Source organism: Solanum stenotomum, chromosome 1, assembly GCF_019186545.1.
Source record: "Solanum stenotomum isolate F172 chromosome 1, ASM1918654v1, whole genome shotgun sequence".
Lineage (NCBI taxonomy): Eukaryota > Viridiplantae > Streptophyta > Magnoliopsida > Solanales > Solanaceae > Solanum > Solanum stenotomum.
Window position 1 is genome coordinate 14,823,771 of NC_064282.1, and position 26,359 is coordinate 14,850,129.

The 26,359-nt window shown below is 30.1% G+C and overlaps 3 protein-coding genes across 3 annotated transcripts; 2 read left to right on the forward strand and 1 right to left on the reverse strand.

Moving 5' to 3' along the window:
• Positions 1–8,983: 8,983 nt before the first annotated feature.
• On the forward strand, positions 8,984–11,920 carry LOC125850531 (GDSL esterase/lipase At4g01130). Its single transcript, XM_049530392.1, has 5 exons — positions 8,984–9,319; positions 10,248–10,457; positions 10,546–10,703; positions 11,087–11,357; positions 11,441–11,920. Exons 1-5 carry the CDS (start codon positions 9,088–9,090, stop codon positions 11,707–11,709), a joined length of 1,140 nt encoding a protein of 379 aa, XP_049386349.1. The 5' UTR covers positions 8,984–9,087; the 3' UTR covers positions 11,710–11,920.
• Positions 11,921–13,122: 1,202 nt separating this feature from the next.
• Positions 13,123–14,050, reverse strand: LOC125858067 (uncharacterized). Its single transcript, XM_049537780.1, has one exon. It carries the CDS (start codon positions 14,048–14,050, stop codon positions 13,163–13,165), a length of 888 nt encoding a protein of 295 aa, XP_049393737.1. The 3' UTR covers positions 13,123–13,162.
• A 7,802-nt stretch (positions 14,051–21,852) lies between these two features.
• Positions 21,853–25,700, forward strand: LOC125850726 (protein CURVATURE THYLAKOID 1A, chloroplastic). The gene is made up of 5 exons (XM_049530579.1): positions 21,853–22,151; positions 24,057–24,154; positions 24,439–24,546; positions 24,686–24,757; positions 25,490–25,700. Exons 1-5 carry the CDS (start codon positions 21,992–21,994, stop codon positions 25,553–25,555), a joined length of 504 nt encoding a protein of 167 aa, XP_049386536.1. The 5' UTR covers positions 21,853–21,991; the 3' UTR covers positions 25,556–25,700.
• The last annotated feature ends 659 nt before the right edge of the window (positions 25,701–26,359 follow it).

Here is a 26,359-nt window from a genome sequence, read left to right on the forward strand (position 1 = left end):
ATGGTTCTAACTCTTATCTTTATTTAATATTTGTCAACTTATTACTTATATACTTATGTTAAGAATTCATATAATAATTGCCTCACTGAAATGATGTTTTTCAATGTTGAGTTGATAAAATCTTACCTAAAACTAATAACTAAAAACACAATATTAAAATACTAATAATTTTCATCTAAATAGTGTAAGAAAAATAAATTTTGAATAAATACGTACATGAAGTTTGTTTATATTTTAGGCCCTGAATTGAAATTTCGCTTTAGGTTCCCAATCACGTTGAGCCTCCCCTCAATGGAAAGACGAATAATCTCAAAAATTAATTAGCACCTACTCAGATGCAGAGTTTAAATAAAATCAAATATGTTATCTCAAAATTATTGTCCCTCATTCCTTGAACAAAACAATCCCTAATTAGTAGTCACATGTATTGAAACAAAAAGATATATCAACATGGATTGTGACTCAATAATAAAGCTATTTCATTCTTACTGAATATAGAGAAAATATTATTGAAACACCACTTCAAAATAAGTTTTAATATCTGTAATTCAAATTTAATCGGAATTAAAAAAAGTAGCAAAAAAGATATGGCAAGAGAAAGGAAGGATCGGTGGGAGAGAGGTGAGTGAGCTGGCGCATTGTTTATTGTGTATCATTATTAAATAAATTATTTCCAACGTAATGTATTTAGCTATTACGTGTCGAGGTATCAGTCGATTCACGCGTCGCTGGCTTGGATTGGCCAACTAATACCACCAGTCATGTGGCTGACGTGCTCCTTTTTATCGCCAAATTAATTTAATGCCCACATTTATCCAATTTTATAATTATGCAAAAGAACATTAACCACATTGGATACCTCATTTCAAGTCCGCTAAGTTAATAAATCTAATTGATACTCCATGTTCCTATTTACTCGTCCAACACTTGATACATCTGTTAAGAAAATAATAATTGGCATAGTAAAATTATTATTGTATTTTATTTTTATTAATTGATAAAATTATAAAATTAATTTACTCATTAAAGAGGTTATATCTTTTTCAAAAACACTAATTTTTAAAATAAATTAAAAATATATTAAATACAAAATATTGTATTTCTTGATTTATTAAAATAACAAGTAAAAATTAAAATTGAACCGGTAAAAAATAAATGACCGAGTGCTAGATATTTTCCCTTATGTTCACTTTTTAACTATTCCAATTTTACAAAATGATTTATAAATGTAAAGTCAAAGTTGCCCTTTCTCCTCTCTTTTTTTCCACCTCTGTTATTATTGTCAAAATTGAAAGAAGACGACACAAAAGGAAAAAAAAAAGAAGGGAAATGATCTTTTGTGTCTATTTACAAGTTATAAATTAAAGAGAAGAATAATTTTATATTATTTTACTGTTGTTATTTTCTATATTTTAAAAGATTTTACAATACTTCTTTATTAGTATAACTGGATATACTTATTTTCCAGTTATTTCTCTTGTATTTGAGTTTAATGCACTGAGTTAGTATCTTTTAAAAAGAGTCTATTTTCACGAGATATGTCCAGCCAAAATGTGTTTTTATTTTTTTAGTTATTCTTTAATTTCAACATTTCACGACATATTTAAGATCGTATAATTAAAAAATATTTTTAAAATATTTGATATATCTTTAATTTAAAATCATGAAATTCTACTTTTTTATCATATTTATTTTCTTAAACTCTATGTCAAATCAGTGAAAGAGTTACTATAATATAATTTGCAATCTCATGAATTTGATGACATATTCATTTTGTTATTCAGTCTAAGTCCTTTCCATACTATGTGAATAATGAAAGAGAGAAAATTTATAGTAGTATTATATATGGCAAATTGCATAAGTTAGTTGGCTTAATTAGTGAACAATTGTTGAGGCTTAATAATGGAATATATTATAGTTAGTTGAAAACATAAAATGTACCTCTGAATTTTCTATGCGACGGCCAGAAAATGACAAACTACTTTATAACATCTTTTTGCTCCTTTAGAGTAATGGTGTGGTAAGATACTCCAACTCATTGCAGCATAAATGAAATTGTATTTGAACCTTTTGTCAAATTTTCAGTCGTGACAATAATAAAAACAATCCAAATACACCAACAAAATTCGTGACATGTATTCTTCCGTATCGCACAATCTTTTTATTGTAAATATGAATTTAGTTGAGTCTTCAATATACACAATATTTGATAGTAAATAACTCTTGTAAGAATTAAGAAGTGACGTTCACTGTCTATATTCTAGACAGTGTTGTGTGTATGGTATAATTGATGATGAAAAATAATAGTCTTTTATGGAATTCGTTACCATCAAAGTCTAATTCGTCTTTAATGACATGATGATACGTAGATGAAAATTCCTATCACACTATTGAATTCACTAGTTTTTGAAAGATCAATTTTTTTTGTAAAAAAAAATAAAAATTAGGTCATGTAGTTGATGCCGAAGAGAGGAAGTTTTTTTTTTTTTGTTTCCCACCAAGTGTCTGGAGTCCACATTGGAGCTCCGACTAAATCTGGATCGTGCACAACAGGGACTATTTAGGGGTGGTGCTCCAACAAAATTTTCTTCATACTCAAAACTCGAACCCGAGACCTCTAGTTGAGGGTGAATAAATTTAAATTTTAAAAAATATTCTTGAGTATTAGTATTCTGATAACCTTAATAATTATGTGTCGAGCTTAAATTACAATAACAATTGTGAGTTATTTTCTTTCATTTTATTTATATATTATAGCGTGTATTTGAATGAATACGAAACTTATAAAAAGATAACTAAAAATGCCAACTAAAATAGAACAATCGAAACATTAATAGTAAAACTCTTTTTTTCTCCATAAAAGTGAAACATATAATAGTGTGTAGATATAATGTTTTTGGCCCACCAGCGCACTTAATAAGAACAAATCCTGACCGTTGATTATGGGATTATGAACATATATAATATAATAAAGTATAGATTTCCTAGTCATCTCAAAAAGGTGACCCACGCGTTAGCCTAGGGCTACTTTCAAAATTCAATCAAAATGTGGGCTCCATTTTGATTTGCGTAACTCCCCACCTTTCTTTTTCTCGACCTATTATTCTTCTTAACCAAACTCAACGTGAATGACGTGAGCTATAAAATATAATAATTTTAAGGATAAATTATTATGTATTTAATTTTAGGTATTAGATAGTTTTAAATTTATTTATCTCATTTTTTATAATTTAGTGATGAAGTATTTTATTCCACATATATGATGTAATAATTTATTTTAAAATAGTTTATCTCGAATAATTAATTTTGAAATAATTTATTTCAAATCAAACAACTTTTTAAGTGTTATGATGAAGTTGTAATTTTATTGTTATTTAATTAAAAGAAACTTTATATCCTTACGACGAAGAAACTACTAAAGATCTACATCTTTTTTCAAGATATTTATTAAAAATAAGTTAGTAAATATACATTTTACTCTTTAGAAATGAGAAATTTTCTTAAAGATATATCCAAGCTAAAAACACATATTTTGAAACGAAGAAAGTATTTACCCCATCCCAAGCACATTTCTTTTTTTAGATTTTGAAATTAGATTACACTAAATTATTCAATGATTGAAGTTAAAATTGGGAAAATTGTATGAAATAGCAAATTATTAATTCAAATTAAATGTTATAGCCATAATTTCTGTTATTTGTAATTCGCAGCAAATATTCCATATTTTTTGCCATTCATAGACCCATTCGGTATACATATATGTTGTATAAAAATTAATTGCATGACCCATTTGTATACCAAAATATACAAATAGACCCATTCGGTATACATATGTGTTGACCGAAATATACAAATAGACCCATTCGGTATACAAATGTGTTGTATATATGTAGTAATTTTATTTATATACAATTACTGTGTTTTAGTTTGTATACCGAAATATACAAATACCATAAAGCGCAATTATATAAATTATAGCTATATCATATAAATATAATTTTTAAATTTGCTAAATCTAAAATTTACTCATTAAAATTATAAATATAAAAAATTATACGAAAAATATTATAAATTACAAGTTTTGTTGTACTGTAAAATTGATGAAAGTTCATATAATTTAATTTTTGGAAAAATTAATATAGATCACGAATATCTGAATATCGAACAAATACTTATATCACGTTGAGGATTGATGGGATCAGGCGGCATAGCAAATTGCCAAGGTGGACTGCGAAGCATGTTAACACGTACTTGCAAAATAGGCCCAAATTTTCAAACTTTTCATTTATTTTGGTCCACCGAAATGACGTGTACCACCCACAACCTGTAGTGACATAAGTGGACCCCACCTCTTTTGCCCTTTCGCATGGGCCAACTCACCATCACCACCTTCTAGATACAACTTGTTGCCTGGCCCACGTGTCATCTCTATAATTCCACGTGTTTATGTAAACGTGTTTCTACACTATTGGCTAATCTGTACGACTTTTAGGCTCGTTTGATAGGAGAGATATGAAACAAGTTATCTCGACATTAATTTATTTTATTTTGATTGTAAAATACCATGAGATAACTTTATCGTACGATTAATTATTGTGAGAATGTAATGATGTTTTTATTTCACGTTAAAAATGGAACAATAATTCAGAATAACTAATCCTGTATTAATGTTGCCAAACTAGTAGTGGGCATGGTACGTATTTGAAAGTTTTGATATCGTAAGTGGGGTATAAATGTGGAGTTTTAGGGGGGTATTTTTGTTATTTTATCCCTGAATAAGTTATCCTGAGATTATTATTCCATTCCTAGGGAGGGATAACTTATCGCATCACTAATTGTTAATCTTGGGATAAGTTTTTCCATCATTTGCAGCCAAACAACAGATTAAAAAGCCACTAAAAAATTATCTCTGGAATCCTCTTATCCATCACATCCAAACAACCCCTTAGTTTATACTTGTACTAGGTTATATATTTGTTAATATTTTAATAATATGTATATAGTATTATTTATGTAACTATATATTTTGATATGGTATTCTGTATATCATTTCCAAATACCAAATAACGTATCAAATACAAAAAAGATAATTAAAATATTTATTATATATTATATTAAATACTATATATCAAAACCACAATATTAAAAACTTCGATATGATATGATAATTTGACATATACATACTATGCGAAACCAACAAGCCCTTGGTAAATATTAATGATCTTATATGACAGGTGGCTTTGGTTGTATGTGACGTCACACTTGATATCTTCTTCTTCTTCTTTTTCGGCCGCAAATATGACAGAAATTTTAAAGGGTTAATTTCTTAATTAAATAAAGAAAATGGTCTTGACGATTTAATTTCAGAAAGTTTTTGCCGAAATATACCGGAGAAACTATCTTAAAAATTATTAGAGAGAAATTTATATCATATATACTAATTTTATTTATATTTTTAAATAATTATTTATCTTATAATTAATTAATTAATTTTTATTATATATATTAAAAAAGATACATCTAGATGGCTAGATACATATATTTTTACTATCCAATACTACACTAAAATAGAGAAAGAGACAAGCGAGATGGTACGAGAGCGACAAGCTAGATAGTCATGTATTTGAGATATCATTTCACATACGAGAGTGGCAAGGGAGATTTGTTTTGTATCTCATATATATATGAATCCACTTAGATATAATATATATAGAACAAATTACACCTAACTCTAACCTCTGATGCCTTGTGATACATGTATCTGGACATACCAAAATTCAATAAAATTAATAATATTTCAAACTAGAGTGTATGCTAATAATTAACACCTAAACTAGTTAAACTTCCGTAAGTTTTCTTTCTCATGACTAGTTATATATAAGATGACTATTATTCACAAATGATGACGAGTCATATCTATTTTTATTTTATTACTTAATTTATTTATTTTTCAAAAAAAGAGAGCAAAGAATTGACTAAGAAGAATCTGATGTGTGACACCTTTGGCGTTAACCGACAGCGTGACGTGTCAAGCAGGCATATGGTTTTACCAATGGGTCCGCTGACGTGGTCCATACAATTGAGATCTGATCTCTGAATATTTAATTATTTACTACTTACAACCATATTTTTCAACTAAAAGTATGGTAAGAAATTAAGTGGCCTCAATTTTCAAATATTATAACCATTGATCTAATTTTGAATAAATGACTAACTTCTACATACAAGTCCACATAAGCGGCTTCTTATGCAAACAATCCCTCCTCAACCTCAACTTGGACATAAAGCTGCATGTTTTGCCCTTTTAAATGAGTTTCGTTCACGTAACTTATGGGATATTATGAAAGAAAAAAAAATAATAAAATAAAAAAAAAAAAAAAAAAAAATATATATATATATATATATATATATATATATATATATATTTTAATCTCTCCCTAGGATCTCCTACCCCTTTTACTCCCTTGGTGATCCGAACTCACAACCTTTGGGTTGGAAGTCAGGGGGGCTTACCATCCGAGCAACTCCTTCTCGTCAAAATAAATATAAATTTATATTGCATGAAAAAAATATTTATTATGAAGTGCATAAATTTTAAACAACACAAAATAGGGATAAAAGTGCAAATGATCGCAATCAGATGGGGTCCTTGGATATGCTAGTAGACCCTTTATGCCATGTTAATTAGTATTCACTCCGTCAATTTTTAGTTATTATGTTGTGCTTTTCAAAAGTCAATTTGACTATTTTTCAAAGTTATTAGATAACATTAGCTCGTTATTTAAACAAAAAATTTAGATATTTAAAAACTATACGAAAAGTACTATAAATTGCAAATTTTTGCATATCAATATTATGAAAAATACATCGTAAAATGTTAGTCAAAGTTCTTATTGTTTGTCTCTAAAAAAAGAAACCATGACAACGAACGGAGGAAGTACTAATTAGAATAGTTTAAGAGTTGGAATGTATTATTGTGTTTTGTGTCAAATCAATAAATGCATATGTGTTTTTGTAATGAATTTTTTCTAAAATTAATATGCATTCTCAGAAAAATAATATTTTGTACTCCCTGGTTTGGTGATCAGAATTGACATGTACTTTTGGACCTTGGAGTTGGAGATAGGATGTACTTAGGCCACTTACAGCTGGGCCCCAAGCCCATATGGTATCGTATGGGCTCATTAAGCCCAAAATTAAATTTGTTGCTTTATTCTCCTAGCCCAGACTGTCAAAAAAACAAACAATCTATTTTCTTTTAATTATTTCTATGTTTATATTAGGGGTGTACAAAATCGAACCAAACCGCAAATCGAGTCAAATAAAAAAAAAAACCCGACAAGTGATTTGGTTTGACTTGGTTTGGTATTGAAAAAAAAAACCCGACTATATTTGGGTTGGTTTGGTTTTAACAAAAAAAAATCAACCCGAGACCAAACCAATCCGACATTATATATGTAGTTTTAAAATTTTATTTTATACAGAAAAATATTTACTTCGATATAATTTTAAAATATTTTTTATACTATTTCATAGTTTTTATCTTTTAATATATTATTTCAAGTTTAAAACATAGAATTCGGAATGGTCCAATAAATATTATAGTTCATAGATGTTGATAATTATAATAAAACTTGAATCAAAATTAAATTAATACTAATGCAAAAAGAAAATCAATTCAACACTAAGAATGACAATAATATTGAATATTTGTTCTTTAGTTTTACATTGGATTAGACAATTAAAATACATAATCTAATTTTAATTTTCCTTAAATATTTAGTGATGTAACTAATACTTATTAAACTTATTTTAGCATGATTTAGTACTTTTAAATTATGATCATTTTCATTATGACTTTGCAATATTTATTTTATATGATGATTTCATTATTATTTTTTATTGAATATTTTAGTGTCATTAGTACTCATCTCATATTTTGTGTTATTTTCTTAAGAAATACCTTAGATAATTGTATTTTGGTTGGACTAAAGAAATATTTGGAGCACAAATTAATTATATGTTTGTATGCAAACTTTACCGAAAAAATCCTAGGTTTATTGGTTTGGTTTGATTTATAAATTTAAAAATTTGACACAATGATTTGGTTTGGTATTTGAAAACCCCGAACCAACCCTAGGTTGAAAAACCCGAAAAAATCCAAATTTTATTAGTTTGGTTTGGTTTATAAATTTAAAATTTTTACACAAATGGTTTGATTTGATATTTAAAAAACCCAAACCAACCCGGTCATGTACACCCCTAATTTATATATATTAGAAAAATACTGAATAACATCTCGAAAAGGAAGAGACATTATTAACCTCATAGAATGCAAAAAATGTACATTTAATTCAAACCTTTTAACTTTGGAGAGTTAATACTGATATCGGTTATTATTGATTTTCAAGGTGACGTATGATTTCTCAGTCTTTATTTGAATTTTATTGTTGAGAGGAATTTAGGATTTTAAATTTATCATTTCAAAGATATTATCTTTGAATATATTTAGTAAATGTTTTAACATTTATATAATTTGAGCAAAAATTACTAGAGTCAGATGAACAAGTACTTTATCTTGTATATCCGTCCATGCTAGAGAGGGGAGAGTGTTTTCGAGATTTTCAGTGTGTAAAAATTGAGGCTTTATGCCTTGCAACAACAGGTTTCAATCCTACATGACTAATTTCATTTCTCTCCGTTTCCTAATTCACTCAGCTTTTAACTAAAAAAGAATACACATTGTCAGTGTAAATAAATTTTACACCGTTAAATTATTTTTCTTATATTATTATCTTTAGATGACATGATGGTGTAAAAATCTGTTTACACATGTATACAACCTTTTCAATTCATTTATGCAAAATTTTCTTGATTTCTGAAATTTGTATATAGGTCCCATTTGATACGAATAAATTGAGAAAAAGTAAGGGAAGAAATATCCAATTGGAAAGCGTTACTAACAACGTTTGTTTTAACTTGCGTCACCAATTGATGTCTACATGCACCACTCTCTGTCTACAAATAACAAAAAATGTTTTCATTCATTCTATCCCATTACTACTCCAATAATATCCAAAAACAACAATGACTACTTTGAGAGCAATAACATTGTTGTTGTTGTTGTTGTTTAAGGTGGCTGCAACAGAGTGCAACCAATCATGTGCATTTAAGGCTATCTTTAACTTTGGTGATTCAAATACTGATACTGGTGGTTTTTGGGCAGCTTTCCCAGCTCAAGCCCCTCCTCATGGAATGACTTACTTCAACAAACCTGTTGGAAGGGCAACTGATGGCAGAGTTGTCGTCGATTTTCTAGGTGAAATATCACTATACTATGTTCTTTTGTTTGTCTATCATAAGCCTTCAAGTTTAGAATAACAACAACATTACTAGCAAAAAGCCATAGAAAATGGTTAATTGTCTTATATGTTAAACGTTACGTTACAGAAAGAGAGAGAGCTATGGGTGGATTGTCTTAGATGTTAAATGTTATCTGAATTCTGAAGAAGGCAAGTGAATGCAGAGGCGGATTCAAGATTTAAGCTTTATAAGTTCAACATTAATTTAAGGTTCATACCTCCTAGAACTGAACTCATATTTACTACTTGTTGCAACTTCAGTGAAAATATATGATCCGTGTTGAAAGTATTGAGTTCATCTACTGATATATTTAGCTATAAATCTGACCCTAAGGAGTTAGAAAGAAGATAGATATCTTAGTGAAAATTGTGACCATTTCTCTGTTAAGTGTTCTCTTTTGGAGTGAGGATAGAAGTATCATTGGAAGAAAACGAAATAGCCTTAGCTGGAAAAAGTACAGATGTCTATGTATGTTCTTTGTTTGTCCTTATAGGTTTTGTCCTACATCCTTATCCTAACTATTGCACCTGTGACCTCTTCATGTGGCTTAATTTTATCCTACATTATTAGCCTTTTTCAGTGTTCAACAAGTATTGGAGATATAATTAAGTAAATAAACGTTTATTCGAGTTGAATGTGGGGTAAACACTTATACACAGCTATAGCGGCTATTAGGGCGTGTTGAAGATATAATTGAGTGAATAAAAGTGTACTCCCTCATACAACTTAAACGTTTAGATTGAGATGGCCACATAGTTAAACTAGATTTTTCACACAATTATGTATGTATAGGAAAATATTTGTCCTTTTTCTTCGTCTTGTTTCAATTGTTGTTTAAACCTGTGACAGTTTTTTTGAAAGTTTCATTATTCCTGGTTGTGCAGCTCAAGCATTAGATTTGCCATTTTTGAGTCCATATCTGCAATCAATTGGATCTGATTACAAACATGGTGCAAATTTCGCAACATTAGCATCCACAGTTCGCTTGCCACAAACTTCCTTATTTGTTACTGGTGTTAGCCCTTTTTCTCTTGAGATTCAGCTTAGACAGATGAAGGAATTTAAGGTTAAAGTCGATGAACTTCCCCGTAAAGGTAATATTATTAATGCTCCATTCTACAAAAAATTCGATGAATGTTACGTTGTTTTGTTAACCATAACCAAATATGTCTGAATTTTCAGGGAAAAGTAATCTGCCTTCCCCAAACATATTTGGAAAATCACTATATACATTCTACATTGGCCAAAATGACTTCACTGGAAATTTGGCAAGACTAGGAATAAGTGGAGTGAAAGAGTTTCTACCTCAAGTTGTTTCCCAAATTGCCAGCACCATCAAGGTAACAAACATCTTTGTACTTCAATGTCCTAGCATTCAATGAATACTTACTCATGTTTTCAACGTATTTTTTCCGTGTGGTCTTGGTTCTTTGTCCTTTTTTGGGTCAGGCACGTGGTAATTCTTTTGATAGATGACTGAATGTGAGATTTGATCTAAGGATTTCTGTTTATGTCTTCAACACATCGATCATCTATTCATCATGGCTATATAATATCTAAAACAGCAGTACATTCTGCCTCCAATTTTAAGGAAGACTTTTAACTCGTTACGGAGAGATCACAGGGCATTCAAGATAGTTGTTGAGGAAGCATGTGATTATTGTTCGTTCTCAAACTAACTGAACGCCTATTTGATGCTAGCTTGTTCTGTTTTATTTTCCAGGAGATATATGCATTAGGTGGGAGAACATTTTGGGTGCTAAATCTAGCACCAATTGGATGTTACCCTGCATTTCTGGTGCAACTGCCTCATAACACTTCTGATATAGACCAGTTTGGTTGCCTAATATCATACAATAATGCAGTGGTGGATTATAACAATATGCTTAAAGCAGCATTAGCAAAAACCAGAAAGGATCTTTCTGATGCAAATGTTGTATATGTCGACACTCATACTGTGCTCTTGGAGCTATTTCAACACCCCACTTCTCATGGTACTACTTGTTTTCGTTTTCTTTTTCTTTTAAGATGCTCAACAGTAAAGATTCAAATGTTGAAAGTAAGTTTGTTTTTGCAGGGCTAAGATATGGAACCAAAGCATGTTGTGGATATGGAGGTGGTTTATACAATTATAACCAGCAAGTGTTCTGTGGAAATACGAAACAAGTAAATGGGAAAACGGTAACAGCAAAAGCCTGCAAGGATCCACAAAATTATGTAAGCTGGGATGGAATTCATGCCACTGATGCAGCAAACAAGCTCACAGCATATGCCATTCTCAATGGTTCTTATTTTGATCCTCCTTTTCCACTTCACAAGTACTGTGACATCCAGCCTATAGGTTGACAATGTTGTTAAATTTCTTGTGTTCAGCAATAAAAATGAACCACCACTTATGAGTACTCATTACTCGTCAAGTTAACAGACTTATCTGCACTCAGTGTTTACACCAAACCATGTTATGTTTGCCATATGCAAACACATGACATTCGTTTATTAGTTTGGTGTAAAGACGACAAACAGTTTTTCCAGTAAATGATATGGCTTATCTTTAAAATGTGACAGATATTGATGGAAACTTTTAAAACAAGGACTTGATAATTGAGTTGCATCATCTCATAACAACAAACTTCATCTATGAGTTGTGATCCATATCCTAATCTAATTTTCTTATAAAAAAACACAATCCATCTATGTCTATATGAGTTGAATTTAATCATTAGGTATGGATTTAGTTTGTGAATATATTAAAGTACTTATCCTTCTCAGATTGTGATTAAACTAATGCACACCAGCAAAAGATACTCCTGATTGCATCAGAAACACCATTTTCCAAATGGCTTAAATGGTTACAGCCTTGGGGCTCATTGGGTATAAGGTATAACTAATCCCGGGAATAATTTTGGATGAGATTAGTTATCCTGGGATTGTAGTGTTAAACAATCTTGAGATGACTAATCAGGGGACGGGATAACTTGTTCCCCAACCAAACGAGCCCTTTAAGAATTTTGTTGACAGGGGTTTAATCAAGTGCAATAACTATTAAAGAAAATTCTTAGCTTACAGACCAATCTTTAGAAAAAATGCAGACAGCTCAACAGAAGATTATTCTAAGATTTCAGATTGGCCCATACATTATGTCAAAACATTATAAAATTTTGGTTTTACAAATTAAAGTTTTAGTTAATTGTGCCTTCTTCCTGTCAAGAATAAAGTGAGTATTTTTTTTTAAAAATAAATAGAAACAAACAAGTATGTGAACAGTTAGTGTTAAAACATTGAATGTTTCTTTCACTTTAAAACAGTCAACTTAATAGTTTAATAGCATAGCATTATTTAAAACATTATCAGCTAATGATCTCACTTTAGAACATTCTAATCATTTTGGAGTTTCTTAATTGTACTAAATAATTATCTTCAACCAACCATAAAGTTTATTTTATGACAGTTTGTACACTCAAAAGGAATCTCACCTTTTATGCATAAGAGAGAGCCTATTGCCTTTATATTTTATTCATTTATTTGAAGGGTGTTTTTTTGGAAACCAAGGATAACCCGCACTCGGTAAACCCCTCACCGTGTAATATGCAAACTGCAAATCACACTGGGAAAGTAAACCGCACTAGACACATCTATCTATGTGGCACCAATCAACTGAGTCACTTTGAAGGGTGTTTTGTTGTTTGAATTATGTAAAAATTTACATTGATTTCCTAAACATGAATGTATATACACCCAAAAAATGGAAAGAAGACAAGAATTGAAAAGAACAAATTATAAAGTTGAAAAGAAAATAGAATCAAGGAACATAACTATTTTCAAGAACTGGTTGAGTTCTGATACCTGAAGCAGAAGGCATTCTGCTATTCCCAACCCAAACATCATCCAAAGCCTCACTTTTTTCAGATTGTCTCTCCATATTACCTCTCTTTTTTAGCCTAACACATTTGTATATCAAAATTCCCATCACAATCAACAATATTAATCCAACAATTCCTACTCCAAATCCTATTACCCACCATTTCCATTTCCCCTTTTCCTCCTCTGGCTTCAATGAAGGAACCACTATCGCGAAATGCCCTTGTCCTCGCGACATACATGTGTTGTTCATTGTAACATTACTGAACTCTATCGTTCCATTTTTGACAAATCTAACACATTTCACATTCTTGTTGTAGTCGTTGTTTGGAGGGAAATGAATCAAAATGTGATTTTCCATGGTATTGAGCTCAACCATTCCATAATTTTCTCTGCTTCTTCTTGCATCATATGCTAAAAAGCCTATAACAGGTGTTACAAATGTGTAATTTGTAACATCATAGTATTTGGAAGACAAATTCCCAAGATTTTCATAAATTATATCAAATCTCTTAACAAAAGGCCATGGTAATACTCTGTGTGGGATTTTAAAGAAGCTAAAATTAGCCCCTCTTCTCCAAAAACTTGAACTTCTAAAACGAACAATTGAACTTTCCATGCCTGAAAAATTTGTAGGAAGGGGAATATCATACAATTTACCCGTATATCGTTTCGACATATTCTTGATTGAATATTCATGAATATATGAATCCAATGAGTCTCGATCCAATCCTCGTGCAACGTTTAATGATGATAACAATAATAATAATAACCAAGACATCAGTGGGATGACGTTACATATATTGTTATTGTTATTATTAGACCCCATCAACAATCTTCATTCATTCCCATTTCTTCAAAAACATTAAAATCTTGATCAATGTAACATAAATTAATGCAAGAAAAAGGCATGGAGGATCATAACTAATTAAACAATAAATGAACCCTCTCAAAAAGGGGTTTTAGGGATATTAATCAAGAATTGAGATTGCTAATCTCCAAGATTTGGAGGAGTATGAGAGGGGATGGACTCTTAACAAACAAGATTATCTAGGTATAATGAAAAAATTGGGATCTTTTATAAATGTGGTTCTAATTCTAATATTCTTAGGGCCCTAACCTTAATCTGTCACCTTAATAAAAAGTACAAAAAAAAGAGGGTCCCCTTAAGAATTGTTCTATGTTGTAACTTGTTACTCAATTTTTTTATTTAATAAAGTTTGTGTCAATTGGATTAGTTGGAAATAAGATATGTAATTTTATTCTTATAATTCATTACTACTTTATAAATTGTGCCAACTGGACTTTTGTTGGGATCACAATCAATCATCCAAGAAGGACAAAGCTATATAAATATAAGATTTGTATAAAAAGCTTATTTTAAGGAGGTGGGTTGAATGGTCCATTTTGTTGGTAAAATCTATCTGTATTCTAAGTTACCTTTTTTGGTGTATTAGAAGTTAGAAGAATATCAACGTAGAAGAAAGAAATCTTGGTGGAGGAAATAGAAGTCGATATAAAAATAAATATTATTTGGTATTCAAAATTTCATAAACTCGATTAATTCAAATTTACACTATGTATAACACAATTAAAGAGAAATACTCATTTATCAAAAGTTTCTCCATTTTTATATTCAGACCTGATAGCTGTAAGAGATTTTGTATGCTTATACTAAGTTAGAAAAAATATATTTAATTTGAAGCGATCTTAATTCATGCCACCACACCTCTTATTTCAATTTTTTAACTAAAGTACGGCTAACTTTCTTAACAAAATTTATTTAAGTTTTGGTCTCCAAATGGAATTAGGTATTATGCGTCTTCGATAATTTAGGCGTAATGTTGTTGAGATAAATGTGCACGTATGGTATGAAAAAGATTTTTACTCAGATCACTTAATTTGTATTATATTTTAACCTTGATTTATACCTAACTAAGCAAATTTTATGTGATTACGATAAAAATTAATGATCTGAAATGGTTTTAAATCAGATTAATTCAAAATTGAAATTTTATTTAGAGATATAATTCAACTTTTTTAAGTTGTATTTTTCTCATAAACATAAAATCCTATAATTTGTGAATACTATCCAAACTTTTCAACACTTACACAATCTTACCAAATAAGCAAATCATAGTTCATAACAAGGTAACAAAATATTCTAAAACACTACATTAATAAATTACAAAAATCGTCATTTTCATTAATGAACAGATGTTTGCGTTTATAAGTTTTCTAACACATAATTTTACAATGATTAATGGTCTAAAAAAACACACAGTAATAACTAACTATTCTCTAATATAATCCTTTCATATGGTATGTGATACAAATAATTTATTCACCTCGAGCGTTAGTCTTTTTTATAAAATTTATAATGACGAGTTTTTATGAAATACGTTTTATGTTTTAAAAAAAATTAAATCCCAATTTGAAATTTAAAATCATAAATTTTAAAAAATTTATACAGATTTTATAAATATTTTTTTTTTTTGGTACGAGGATACTAACTTTGGCCGGCGAGGTGACACGTGGATGGTTATGCTCAGTCAAGTAGTGCCAACTCAAGAATGCATATGAGCCGAAAGCTCACATCCACAATCAATTAGAATACTTCTTAGTGCTAAACACTGCAAAAATTACAAATCTAAGATTCCTCTTTTTTATTCTAAAAAAAGATCGTTTGGTAGCTCGTTTAAATGTGAGTTATGAAATATTAAAATTAGTTAAAAAAATAAGTTATACATGTATAAAATTAATATGGTATTTGAATTCATATAACTATCTATATACTATTATTATTTTATACAAACTCTTCCCGTTTAAAAAAAATGATATAGTTTGATTTGACACGAAATTTAACAAAATGAAAAAAACTATTCAATTTTGTGGTCCTAGTTATGTTAAATATACCAAAATCTTTAATGTTGTGATCTTAAACATGTTCAATGAAAAACTTAGAGCCCGTTTGGATTGACTTAAATAAAAAAAGTAACTTTTTAAAGTGCTGGAACTTATTTTTAAAATAAGTAGTTATGTGTTTGGATAAAAGTGTTGCAGTTGAAAAAAAGTTATTGATGTGTTTGACAAATAAGTGCTGGTAAACACTTTTTTTTTATCAAAATGTCTGAAATACCCTTTAAGTTGTTAACATGATGAAAAGTTGATTAATTTAAGGTTATTATACTTTATAAAAAATTAAAACAAAATTAATTTATATTTTACATCCATAAGTAATAATATTTTCCTATCATTCACATATTTCTTTACCACCACAAATTATTTATAAGAGGAATAATAATAATAATAATAATAATAATAATAATAATAATAAAATAATAAAATAATAAAATAATAATAATAATATAATAAAATAATAATAATAAAATAATAATGATAATAATAAAATAATAATAATAATAAAAAATAATGATAATAATATAATAATAATAAAATAATAATAATAATGATAATAATAAAATAATAATAATAATGATAATAATAAAATAATAATAATAATAATAAAATAATAAAAATAATTCAATATGGGCAATTTGGAAATTGTATAAAAGAATTAAGGGCAAAAAGGTAATATACTTGATCAACATAAAAGGGCATTTAAGTTTTAAAAAAAATTCCCCTCACCTAGCTTTTAACTTTTGGCTTAAAATAAGTCATCTTTGACTTAAAATAAGTCACTTTGATAATTGTCAAACACTCTAATAAGTCAAAAACTGGCTTTTAAGCCAGTTTGACCAGCTTAAAAGCCCATCCAAACAGGCTCTAAAATGTTGTCAAATAAGGAAAAGAGTCATTTTTTTAAAAATGGAGAGAATAATACATAAATAACTTGACCTTTCATAAATAATTCCTTTACAAAATAATACATAAATTTTCTTATAATAATATTTACATTACTAAATAATACTTAAATAACTCCACCAAACAACCATATGTTTGGTCTATTATTGGCTATATAGTAAAATAAATTGGTTAGAAGATGGAAATCCAAGATTTCTAATCTTTGAAATGTCCAACATGGACAATGGTAACAAGATTCTAAGAAATTATGAACTTGTCATCTTATTGTACGGAAGAGTAATTGTTTATTTTTTATGTTGTATAAAATAATAGTATAGATAGTTATATGAATATTTAAATTGCAAATCAAATATCATATTGATTTTTTATATATAACTTTTTTTTAAAATTAACTTTAAAATTTCTTAACTCACATTTAAACCAGCTACCAAACGATCCAATACAATAATGTTTCTTTTAAAATAAAAAAGAGGAATACTACTACTCCTTTCCTTTTGAAAAAGAATGAGTGGCTTTGGGGTATCAATTTCCATATTAGCACATACATTAATTTTACAATATTTTAAAAAAAATTAACTAGCATCGTTAACTACATAAAAGTACTATATATAAATTAATTATTTTATTAATGAAAAATTGTTTTTAAATAATAACCAAAATGACCAATAATATGGTAGGAAGGTAGAAGGAAAAAGAAACTAGGGATTTTCTTTTCGTACTATATAAATTTCTAAAATAGACACAGAAGATTCTTACAAACAACAGAGCTAATATAATAATAGTTACAATTTAAGGTTTAGTCTTATTCATTTTCTTAATCATCAAGATTCTAATGAAATGAATATGATTCCTCTATTTTTAATGAGAAATTTAAATTTGAGTCTTGAGAACAAATCTCCCTTTGATAGACCTTATACAGTATGAACGTCAGTCCATAAATTTTGAATACCAAATAATTACATAAAAAAAGATAATCTTAATTAATTGATATCACATGTGTAATTATTTGATTCTATTGTGTTTTGTGATTTTTGTCCGATACGGCTAAACTAATAGTAATATTCAGAGAAAAGTATACTCTCCCCGTTCTATATTAGTTGATAATTTTCCTTTTTACACGTATATTATGAAATCATAAATAAGAAGATAATTTTATTAAGGGAAAAGGGTCAAAAATACCCCTCAACTTTGGTTTATAGTTTGACTTTACCCTCGCCGTTAAAATGAAGTTAATTTTAACCCTCCCGTTACTAATTTCATCAAAATTACCCTCATTTGACAGAATCCCCAAAATTGATCCAATTATCCGAATTTTTTTAAAAAAAACCCTATTCCCTATTTTTAACCTAATGCCCCAACCTGCCCCAACCCCTCTAGTTGACGATTTTGTACAAAACTGCCTCAGCTCTAAAATTTGGTCTCGTAGTTTCATTTGGTGTATGAGTTTTTTATTTACGAGGAATTTGGTGGCTTATCAGAGTCCATAAGAATTATTTGGTACATTTTGGTTGTTTTCTGGAAAATAACTCTTAATTCTCTGCTAATGTATGTATATTTGTATTGATTGTTGATGATATGGTGAATATATGTTAAAAGAAAGGACTCATTAATACCTTTCAAACCTGATTGTGTTTTGGTATGAATGGAGTGTACTCTTCTCTGCAGTTCTTCTGTAACTCAAGTAGTAAATCTGGTAAATACTTGNTAATATTCAGAGAAAAGTATACTCTCCCCGTTCTATATTAGTTGATAATTTTCCTTTTTACACGTATATTATGAAATCATAAATAAGAAGATAATTTTATTAAGGGAAAAGGGTCAAAAATACCCCTCAACTTTGGTTTATAGTTTGACTTTACCCTCGCCGTTAAAATGAAGTTAATTTTAACCCTCCCGTTACTAATTTCATCAAAATTACCCTCATTTGACAGAATCCCCAAAATTGATCCAATTATCCGAATTTTTAAAAAAAAAACCCTATTCCCTATTTTTAACCTAATGCCCCGACCTGCCCCAACCCCTCTAGCTGACAATTTTGTACAAAACTGTCTCAGCTCTAAAATTTGGTCTCGTAGTTTCATTTGGTGTATGAGTTTATTTACGAGGAATTTGGTGGCTTATCAGAGTCCATAAGAATTATTTGGTACATTTTGGTTGATCTTCTGGAAAATAACTCTTAATTCTATGCTAATGTATGTATATTTGTATTGATTGTTGATGATATGGTGAATATATGTTAAAAGAAAGAACTCATTAATACCTTTCAAACCTGATTGTGTTTTGGTATGAATGGAGTGTACTCTTCTTTGCAGTACTTCTGTAACTCAAGTAGTAAATCTGGTAAATACTTCTTGTTAAGTTCTGATCCATATTGGTCTTTCTAGGTAACTCTGTAATTCAAGTAGTGAAATTCGTAAATATTTTTGTTTATTTGGATTCAAGTTAATTAATTTATCTAGTTGATGAAAAGAGCTAATGTGTTTTTTTGAATTGTCTTATTTAATTCCTGCTCAATTTGTAGGGGACAACCATTTGAGTTAACAAATTTGATTTCTCACTGGAGCTAGCAGGCACACAGAAAGCAAAGTTCACACAGATGCTACAACATATTTCAGCTCTAACTAATGCTCCATGGTGGCTATCTCAAAATGGTTCTACTTCAATGTTGTTTTTGATTAAATTTAAAGTTTACAAAGATGCTAGTGAACCGGGTTATCCTCTAGAGGGTCGGGGCAGGTTGGGGAATTGGGTTAAAAATAGGGAATAGTTTTTTTTTTAAAATTCGGGTAATTTGGGTCAATTTTGGGGATTCCGTCAAATGAGAGGTAATTTTGGTGAAATTAGTAACGGGAGGGGTAAAATTAACTTTATTTTAACGGCGAGGGTAAAGTCAAACTATAAACCAAAGTTGAAGGGTATTTTTGACCCTTTTCCCTTTTATTAATTCACTCCTAAAAAAACTTCCTGGTAATATTACAAACAAATGTGAATACTTTAAAAAAAAATTAATTGTAAGAGTAATATAGGAAACATTTAATTGATGCTTTTCTGATTTAGTAGGAGTCTGGCCATGCGATTTCATCTCATGATTTAATATCATGAGATGATATCAACGTTTGAACATGTGATTTTACGCTGATTTCATCTCATAATTTTTTATCATGAGATGAAATCTCAAATTCTCCAAAAATCATGATTTGAGATTTTTCAAATACAAAAATTAACCGACAAGTTTATATTTTGTAAAAATAACCCCACGTTTATATCATTTCATATGTAACTAAAAAAAATAATTCATATCATTACTTTTTAAACCATTTATACTCATTTAACGATTATTCTCACTAACATAAAATTTATTCTTACTTTAAATCATTTCCTACTTCACCATTTGTATATTCACCAAATTCTTTATTTTTTATCAAATTTATTTACCAACAAATAACTCAAAGTAATAATGTTGGTCCATCTTTTCAGTCATATGATCAAGAAATGCACGTTCAACGTGAGAAGATTGACTGTACTATATGAGATGATTATATTAACGATTCTACAATTTATGTTCAATTTTATTTTTTTATTGAATTAAATTGATCAATAAATGTTGTACTTTTTTAGAATAACTTTGTGATAGTATCTTATTACGTGATTTATAAACTTTGCTTATTTGATAAGATTTTTAAAGAATTAAGACAATTTTAATAGCTTTACAACTTATCGTTCTTCATGTTCATAACAAAACATACCACATAAAAAGTCCAAATTACATGTCCAAACAAAACTTCAGCTTCAACTCCATCTCATCATCTTATATTATGATTTCAAATCATGGTTTTATATTGCATGATCAAACAAACCTTAGTAAAATAGACAACTAATATGAGATAACTATTTTTAGTAAGGAGATTAAGAGCCCGTTTGGATTGACTTAAAAAAAGTAACTTTTAAGTTACAAATAAAAAGTCAAACTTAAATGACTTTCAAATCAAAAATAAAAAGTAGGGGGAGACTTACTTTTGATTTTTAACTTATTTTAAGTTATTTTTAACCTTGCCAAACACTTCCTAACTTATTTTAAGTAATTTTTTTGACTTATTTTAAGTTATTTTATATCTGCCAAACACTTCCAAAAATTTGACTTAAAAATAGACCTGATCAACTTTTAAACCAATCCAAACACCCTCTAACTAATAGGGGATAGTGGGAGTACTAACAAATGATAAGTGTTCCCATTTACTAGAAATTAGGGGTGACAATTGGCCGGGTTGGGTTAAACTTTGGGCGGTCAAAATGAGTCAAGAGAATAAACGGGTCAAGACCCAACCCAAATTTGTTTGGTCCAAAATGGGTTGGGTCAAAACGGATTAGGTAACGCGTCATAACCCAATCTGCCCAATTTTTATTAAGTTTTAATAGCTTTGTTTGTTATTTTATAAACTTTTAATACCTAATATTTTTTTTCTTTATTATAACGATATATATAACATATAAAATAAACAAATAATAAAAATATTTTGACAAGATTTCTCAAAAATTAATTTGGGTTATATATCAATTCAATTTCTAATGAATTAAGCTAACAAATGGACGGATCAATAATCAATCCACATCTAAATAAATTGGATTGAATTGGACGAGTTGAATTTGATTTTGCCACCCGTACTATAAATGAACAGGAAAAAACTATAGGAAAATTAAGATTTTGAAGATAGGGAAGAGACCAATGAGAAAGCTGAGAGGTTCCACGTATCACACTCCACAATCAAATTATTTTTGATGGATAACCAGAAGTAGGAGAAGCACACAAAATTCCCACAAGAAAAAAAAAGGGTACTTTTTGGGGATATCAAGAAACTAAAAAAGATATTTGAGATACACAAGAAAGAAAGAGAGGCCAAGAATCCGAGCATACACAGCTCAGTCCAAGATTCCAAGAATTGGCCAAATGGCAGCAGCTTCTACTTCAATGGCGGCTACTGCCGTCTTTGCCTCTCGTTTCCCACTTTCCTCCACCACCAAAGCCGCCCCAGCTCGCTGCTCTGCCTTGCCTTACCTTCCACCCCGCCTTTCTGCTACTGCCTTCCCATCTTCTCTCAAATTTGCTGGTACCCCTCTTTCTTATTGGTCCTTGTTATAATGTTTCTTATACCATTAATGTTATTGATGGGGACTACCTATTAACGTTACACTTGTAATTACGGGGAAAAAGAGAACCCAATTCAATTAAATTAGACATATGGTGCTTTGGGTTAGTAGTATTTTTCTAAAAAGATCCTTTCTTTGTATTATATATGTCTATTCTTGAAAGTTTACATTCATTTTGTGAATCTTTTTAGTTGCTATGCTAATAAAGATGTTAAGATGTCGATTCCCTTGTTAGAAAGGTGCTGACTTGTTAATCAATTTTCACTCTTGTGTGTGCTTGTCGAGCAATTTGAAATGGGGTTACACTTAAGAGGCATGATACTGAAACACTGAATTTAAGGGCAGTTTTTTTTTTATTATCTCCCTGATTCAATGAAATCAATTAATTTTGGACACAGAGTGCTTTGTTTTTATTAGTTTTCTAGAAAAAAAAGGGTTTTTTTTCCATTTTTTTAAATCCTAACTGTGATTGAACATTTGTGCAGTAGTCTTTCTTGTTACTATCTGTACTAAGTTGTGCAGATGTAGACTCCTCAATTTTAAAAGGTGTTAACTTGTCTCTGATTTCAATCTTGTATGTTTAAAAAACAATGTGAAGTGATTGTTGCTGGACTGTGCGGTTGTGTGACAAAATTGCTTCCATACTGTTGATGAATTGATTTAGAAACTTACTTTATCTGCTCTTTAAAAGCCATGTTGGCAAAAATGCTTTTAACATTTGCTAGGATGTTATCGTGATGCTCTTTCCATTTGCAATGAGCTCGTCTACTGCTTGATTATGATAAAAGAGCCTCCGTATATACCCCGTGCTACTTGAGTTAGGCCCTGATTCCTTTGGTTAACAAAATTTTGATTTGTGTACAATTTCAACAAGTTATATAGTGTTAAGTGTTCTTTCTACAAATGCATTTGGCGCCACTTTAAGGGTCCTTATTTTAAGGGAAATTAATATCATCCCAAAGAAATGGTGGAGTGCCTGAGGTATAGCAGTAACAACTTGAGGTCAAAGGTTCGGATAACAGCTAGACTCAGTGTGGGTTCATCTACTCGAATACTCGTGGGCAAGTTGACCTGATGCCCAGACACTTGTGCTTGTGACCTGTAGCTAGCTGTATTGTGGATTAATAGTGGTGCGACAAGCTGGCCTGGACACGACAATCTTTTAAAAGAAAAAGGGAGAATGATATCTATAATTGACGATTGTCAATAAACTTGAACTAACCATTTCTTTTAGACTTCTGTTTCACATTCAGTAGAATTATGAATGTTACACATTTTGATAGCTTCAGTGGAATCTACTGTGGGTTACCTACATGTAATATCTTTTACATGTTTTCGGATTCTTTTTGATGAAGTAGACTGGCATCACCCCGTTTTTGAAACTTGTGTAGATTTTATTTGTTACTTGCAATTTGATTCAGAGGTTCAAAATTTTGTAATGCTTTTTGTAACAGATGAGGGGTATCTATGTCAGATGCCATACTTCAATTGGAAGTGAACCTTGTATACTGTGTTGAACAGCCTCTCAATTGGATGTCTTAAAATAGAGCGTAAAATGGCATAACATCGACTTATCTTAGAGGTCTAATGAGTAATGAGGAAAGGAATATCTCATGGATATTATCATGTTATCTCCAAGAGTACAGAAAGCCTTCCCAAAAGTTGGAGTGTAGTCATAATAATCTGGTGCAGAAAAGGTCTAAGATCAGATGAAAGTGATACACTTTGCTGTTTTTAATATTGTTACTTAAAGTTAAACCTGACATAAACTACGAAGCATCGCCTACAAAGTCTGCTGTTTTCTCTATACCGAAGTCAATACTTCATGTTGCTGTGCTCATCATCTTATGTTAATATTTTTACAGTGCCCAAGAGGTCTTCGCTACTCCAGGTCAAAGCCTCTTCATCAGAAGAATCTGGAGCTGTTGATACTAGTGAATTGTTGACTGATCTAAAAGAAAAGGTAAACTGGACACTTGCAAGCTGAGATCTTCTCTATTGCACTCACTTCAGTCATTTGATATACACACACACTCTGGGCTGCATTAGTACCTTAAAGGTTATTCAGAATAAATAACGTTGTTCTGTACATAGTCCAAACTAGTGTAAGTTGCTTGTTTCTGTATAATATTTTACTGCCAAACCTGTCATACTGGTATATTTGTTTTCTATTTTGTAGTTATTGGTTGTGTTATAAATGATATTTAGGTGCTAACCCTATGAGCGTTTTTGGTTAATCGCTTACAGTGGGATGCTCTTGACAACAAGTCTACAGTTATAGTTTATGGAGGTGGGGCAATTGTTGCAGTTTGGCTGTCTTCAGTTGTTGTTGGTGCTATCAACTCAGTTCCTTTGGTAGGTTGATCAATGTGATACGATACAGTCTGTTCAATTTCTGTAAAGTGAAGTGAGATTGTGTGTTGCTTTTTAGATTTTCTTATGTGGTTTGCATTCACCTAGCTAAATTAGCTAATCTTTCTTCCTCTTTCTACAGCTCCCAAAAATCATGGAGTTGGTAGGTCTTGGATATACTGGGTGGTTTGTCTACCGCTACCTTCTCTTCAAGGTAAGCTTTTTGACTGTGTAGCTACTCGCATCATCTTTTACATACCGAACTCAAGCACCTAACAGGCAGTACAGAGCCTGCTTCCTATATCAGCATGCCATTATTTTACTTTCGTCCTATGGGGTGGGGTTTGTTAAACATCTATCCGGGAGTTGGAGATTGGCTGTAAATTAGCCACAACTGACTAATAGCCTGAATTTGCAAGGTCGTGTGTTACCTTGTTTTCTTTTCCGTAGTTGTGAACTAATCGTTTACGACCATGGTATTTTACTAATTGGTCAAGACTAGATTATGCTGGGAATATGAAACAAATGGTTCATTTTTAGTCAGTTTATAACCCTATAATCCATCATATCCCCCGCGATATGCCTTCCCTCTACACTAAAACCCAAAGATCCTTTAAACTATCTGCTGCAACATTATCCACATCTCATTCCATTATCTGAGAAAAATCTGCTTTTAGCATCAAATTCGGTAACAACAGCTATAGAGTTTTGCCATTTGGTCAGCACTGCATCTTTTACCATGAGATGAAGCATGTGTAGACCCTGTAGCCAGGTCCTTTGACAACTGAGTAAAGCATTTGGATAACTTCATCAGGAAATAATACTCGGCTGAGAAAATCTAATCGTCTCTCTATGTAAAAGCTTGCATTTAAAGGGCACATATTTTGGTTATGGAGATGGTTAATAGTACTTACTATTGATTTAAATTTGTTTTTCTTGGTGACAGTCGAGTAGAAAAGAATTGGCTGAAGATATCGAGCAGTTGAAGAAGAAGATTGCAGGAACTGAGTAAATGCCAGCACCAATTCTGTACAATGAGGCAGATGCTCGTCTGAAGTAGAGTAGATTTGATGTAATTTTCGTTTTATCAGAGCAACATCTTCAAATAAAATTCTGTATTTACCTTACAGTTCATTGTGCTTATAAATCATATAGTACATATTTCCTTTGTTTCTATTAATCTTTGATGCATGTTTAATGCAACCAATTGTTTTGTTGTAAAGTTGTTTTAGTAATGCATGAAGACTGATAAACACAAGAACTAGGGACCTCCCTTTTTTACCGGTTCCACTAGTTTGTGCACACCTCAAGGACTATTTCTTTTTCAATTCTTATTAGAAACCAACAAGGCAATGCTAACTAGGACAACATAAATTCATTTACCTAAATTAAATTAAAACATCAAACTATCATCTCCAACCAATCCTCGTTTAATTTTAACAAATCTAATTGTGAACCCTTTCTTTAATCTCTATTGTACGAGTTCATATCTTAAAAGTTAAAAATATCACAAAAAGTGAATTAACCACAAATAATTCCCACCTAAATTTTTTTGTTCTTTGTTTATCCTCTATTGGATACACTATTAAACAACTTTTCCTTCCACTACAATTTTTTAAACATATTGTAAATACATATAGAATGTTAAAAAGTAACATACCCAGTTTTATCTCACACGATGAAATCTAGAAAGGATAATAATGTGGAGAGGCTATTTCGATAGAAACTCGGCTCAAAAATCACAAGTTAAAAAAGTGTTTTATCATTTCTTAAATTTTGTGTGGTATCAAATATATATAATTCCAAGAAGGCCCTT

Coding starts and splice junctions, on each gene's coding strand:
- LOC125850531 (XM_049530392.1), top strand. CDS start 9,088: ATGACTACTTTGAGAGCAATAACATTGTTGTTGTTGTTGTTGTTTAAG. Junction 9,320..10,247: donor AGTTGTCGTCGATTTTCTAG/GTGAAATATCAC, acceptor CTGGTTGTGCAG/CTCAAGCATTAGATTTGCCA. Junction 10,704..11,086: donor AAATTGCCAGCACCATCAAG/GTAACAAACATC, acceptor TTTATTTTCCAG/GAGATATATGCATTAGGTGG.
- LOC125858067 (XM_049537780.1), bottom strand. CDS start 14,050: ATGGGGTCTAATAATAACAATAACAATATATGTAACGTCATCCCACTG.
- LOC125850726 (XM_049530579.1), top strand. CDS start 21,992: ATGGCAGCAGCTTCTACTTCAATGGCGGCTACTGCCGTCTTTGCCTCT. Junction 22,152..24,056: donor ATCTTCTCTCAAATTTGCTG/GTACCCCTCTTT, acceptor ATATTTTTACAG/TGCCCAAGAGGTCTTCGCTA. Junction 24,155..24,438: donor TGACTGATCTAAAAGAAAAG/GTAAACTGGACA, acceptor AATCGCTTACAG/TGGGATGCTCTTGACAACAA.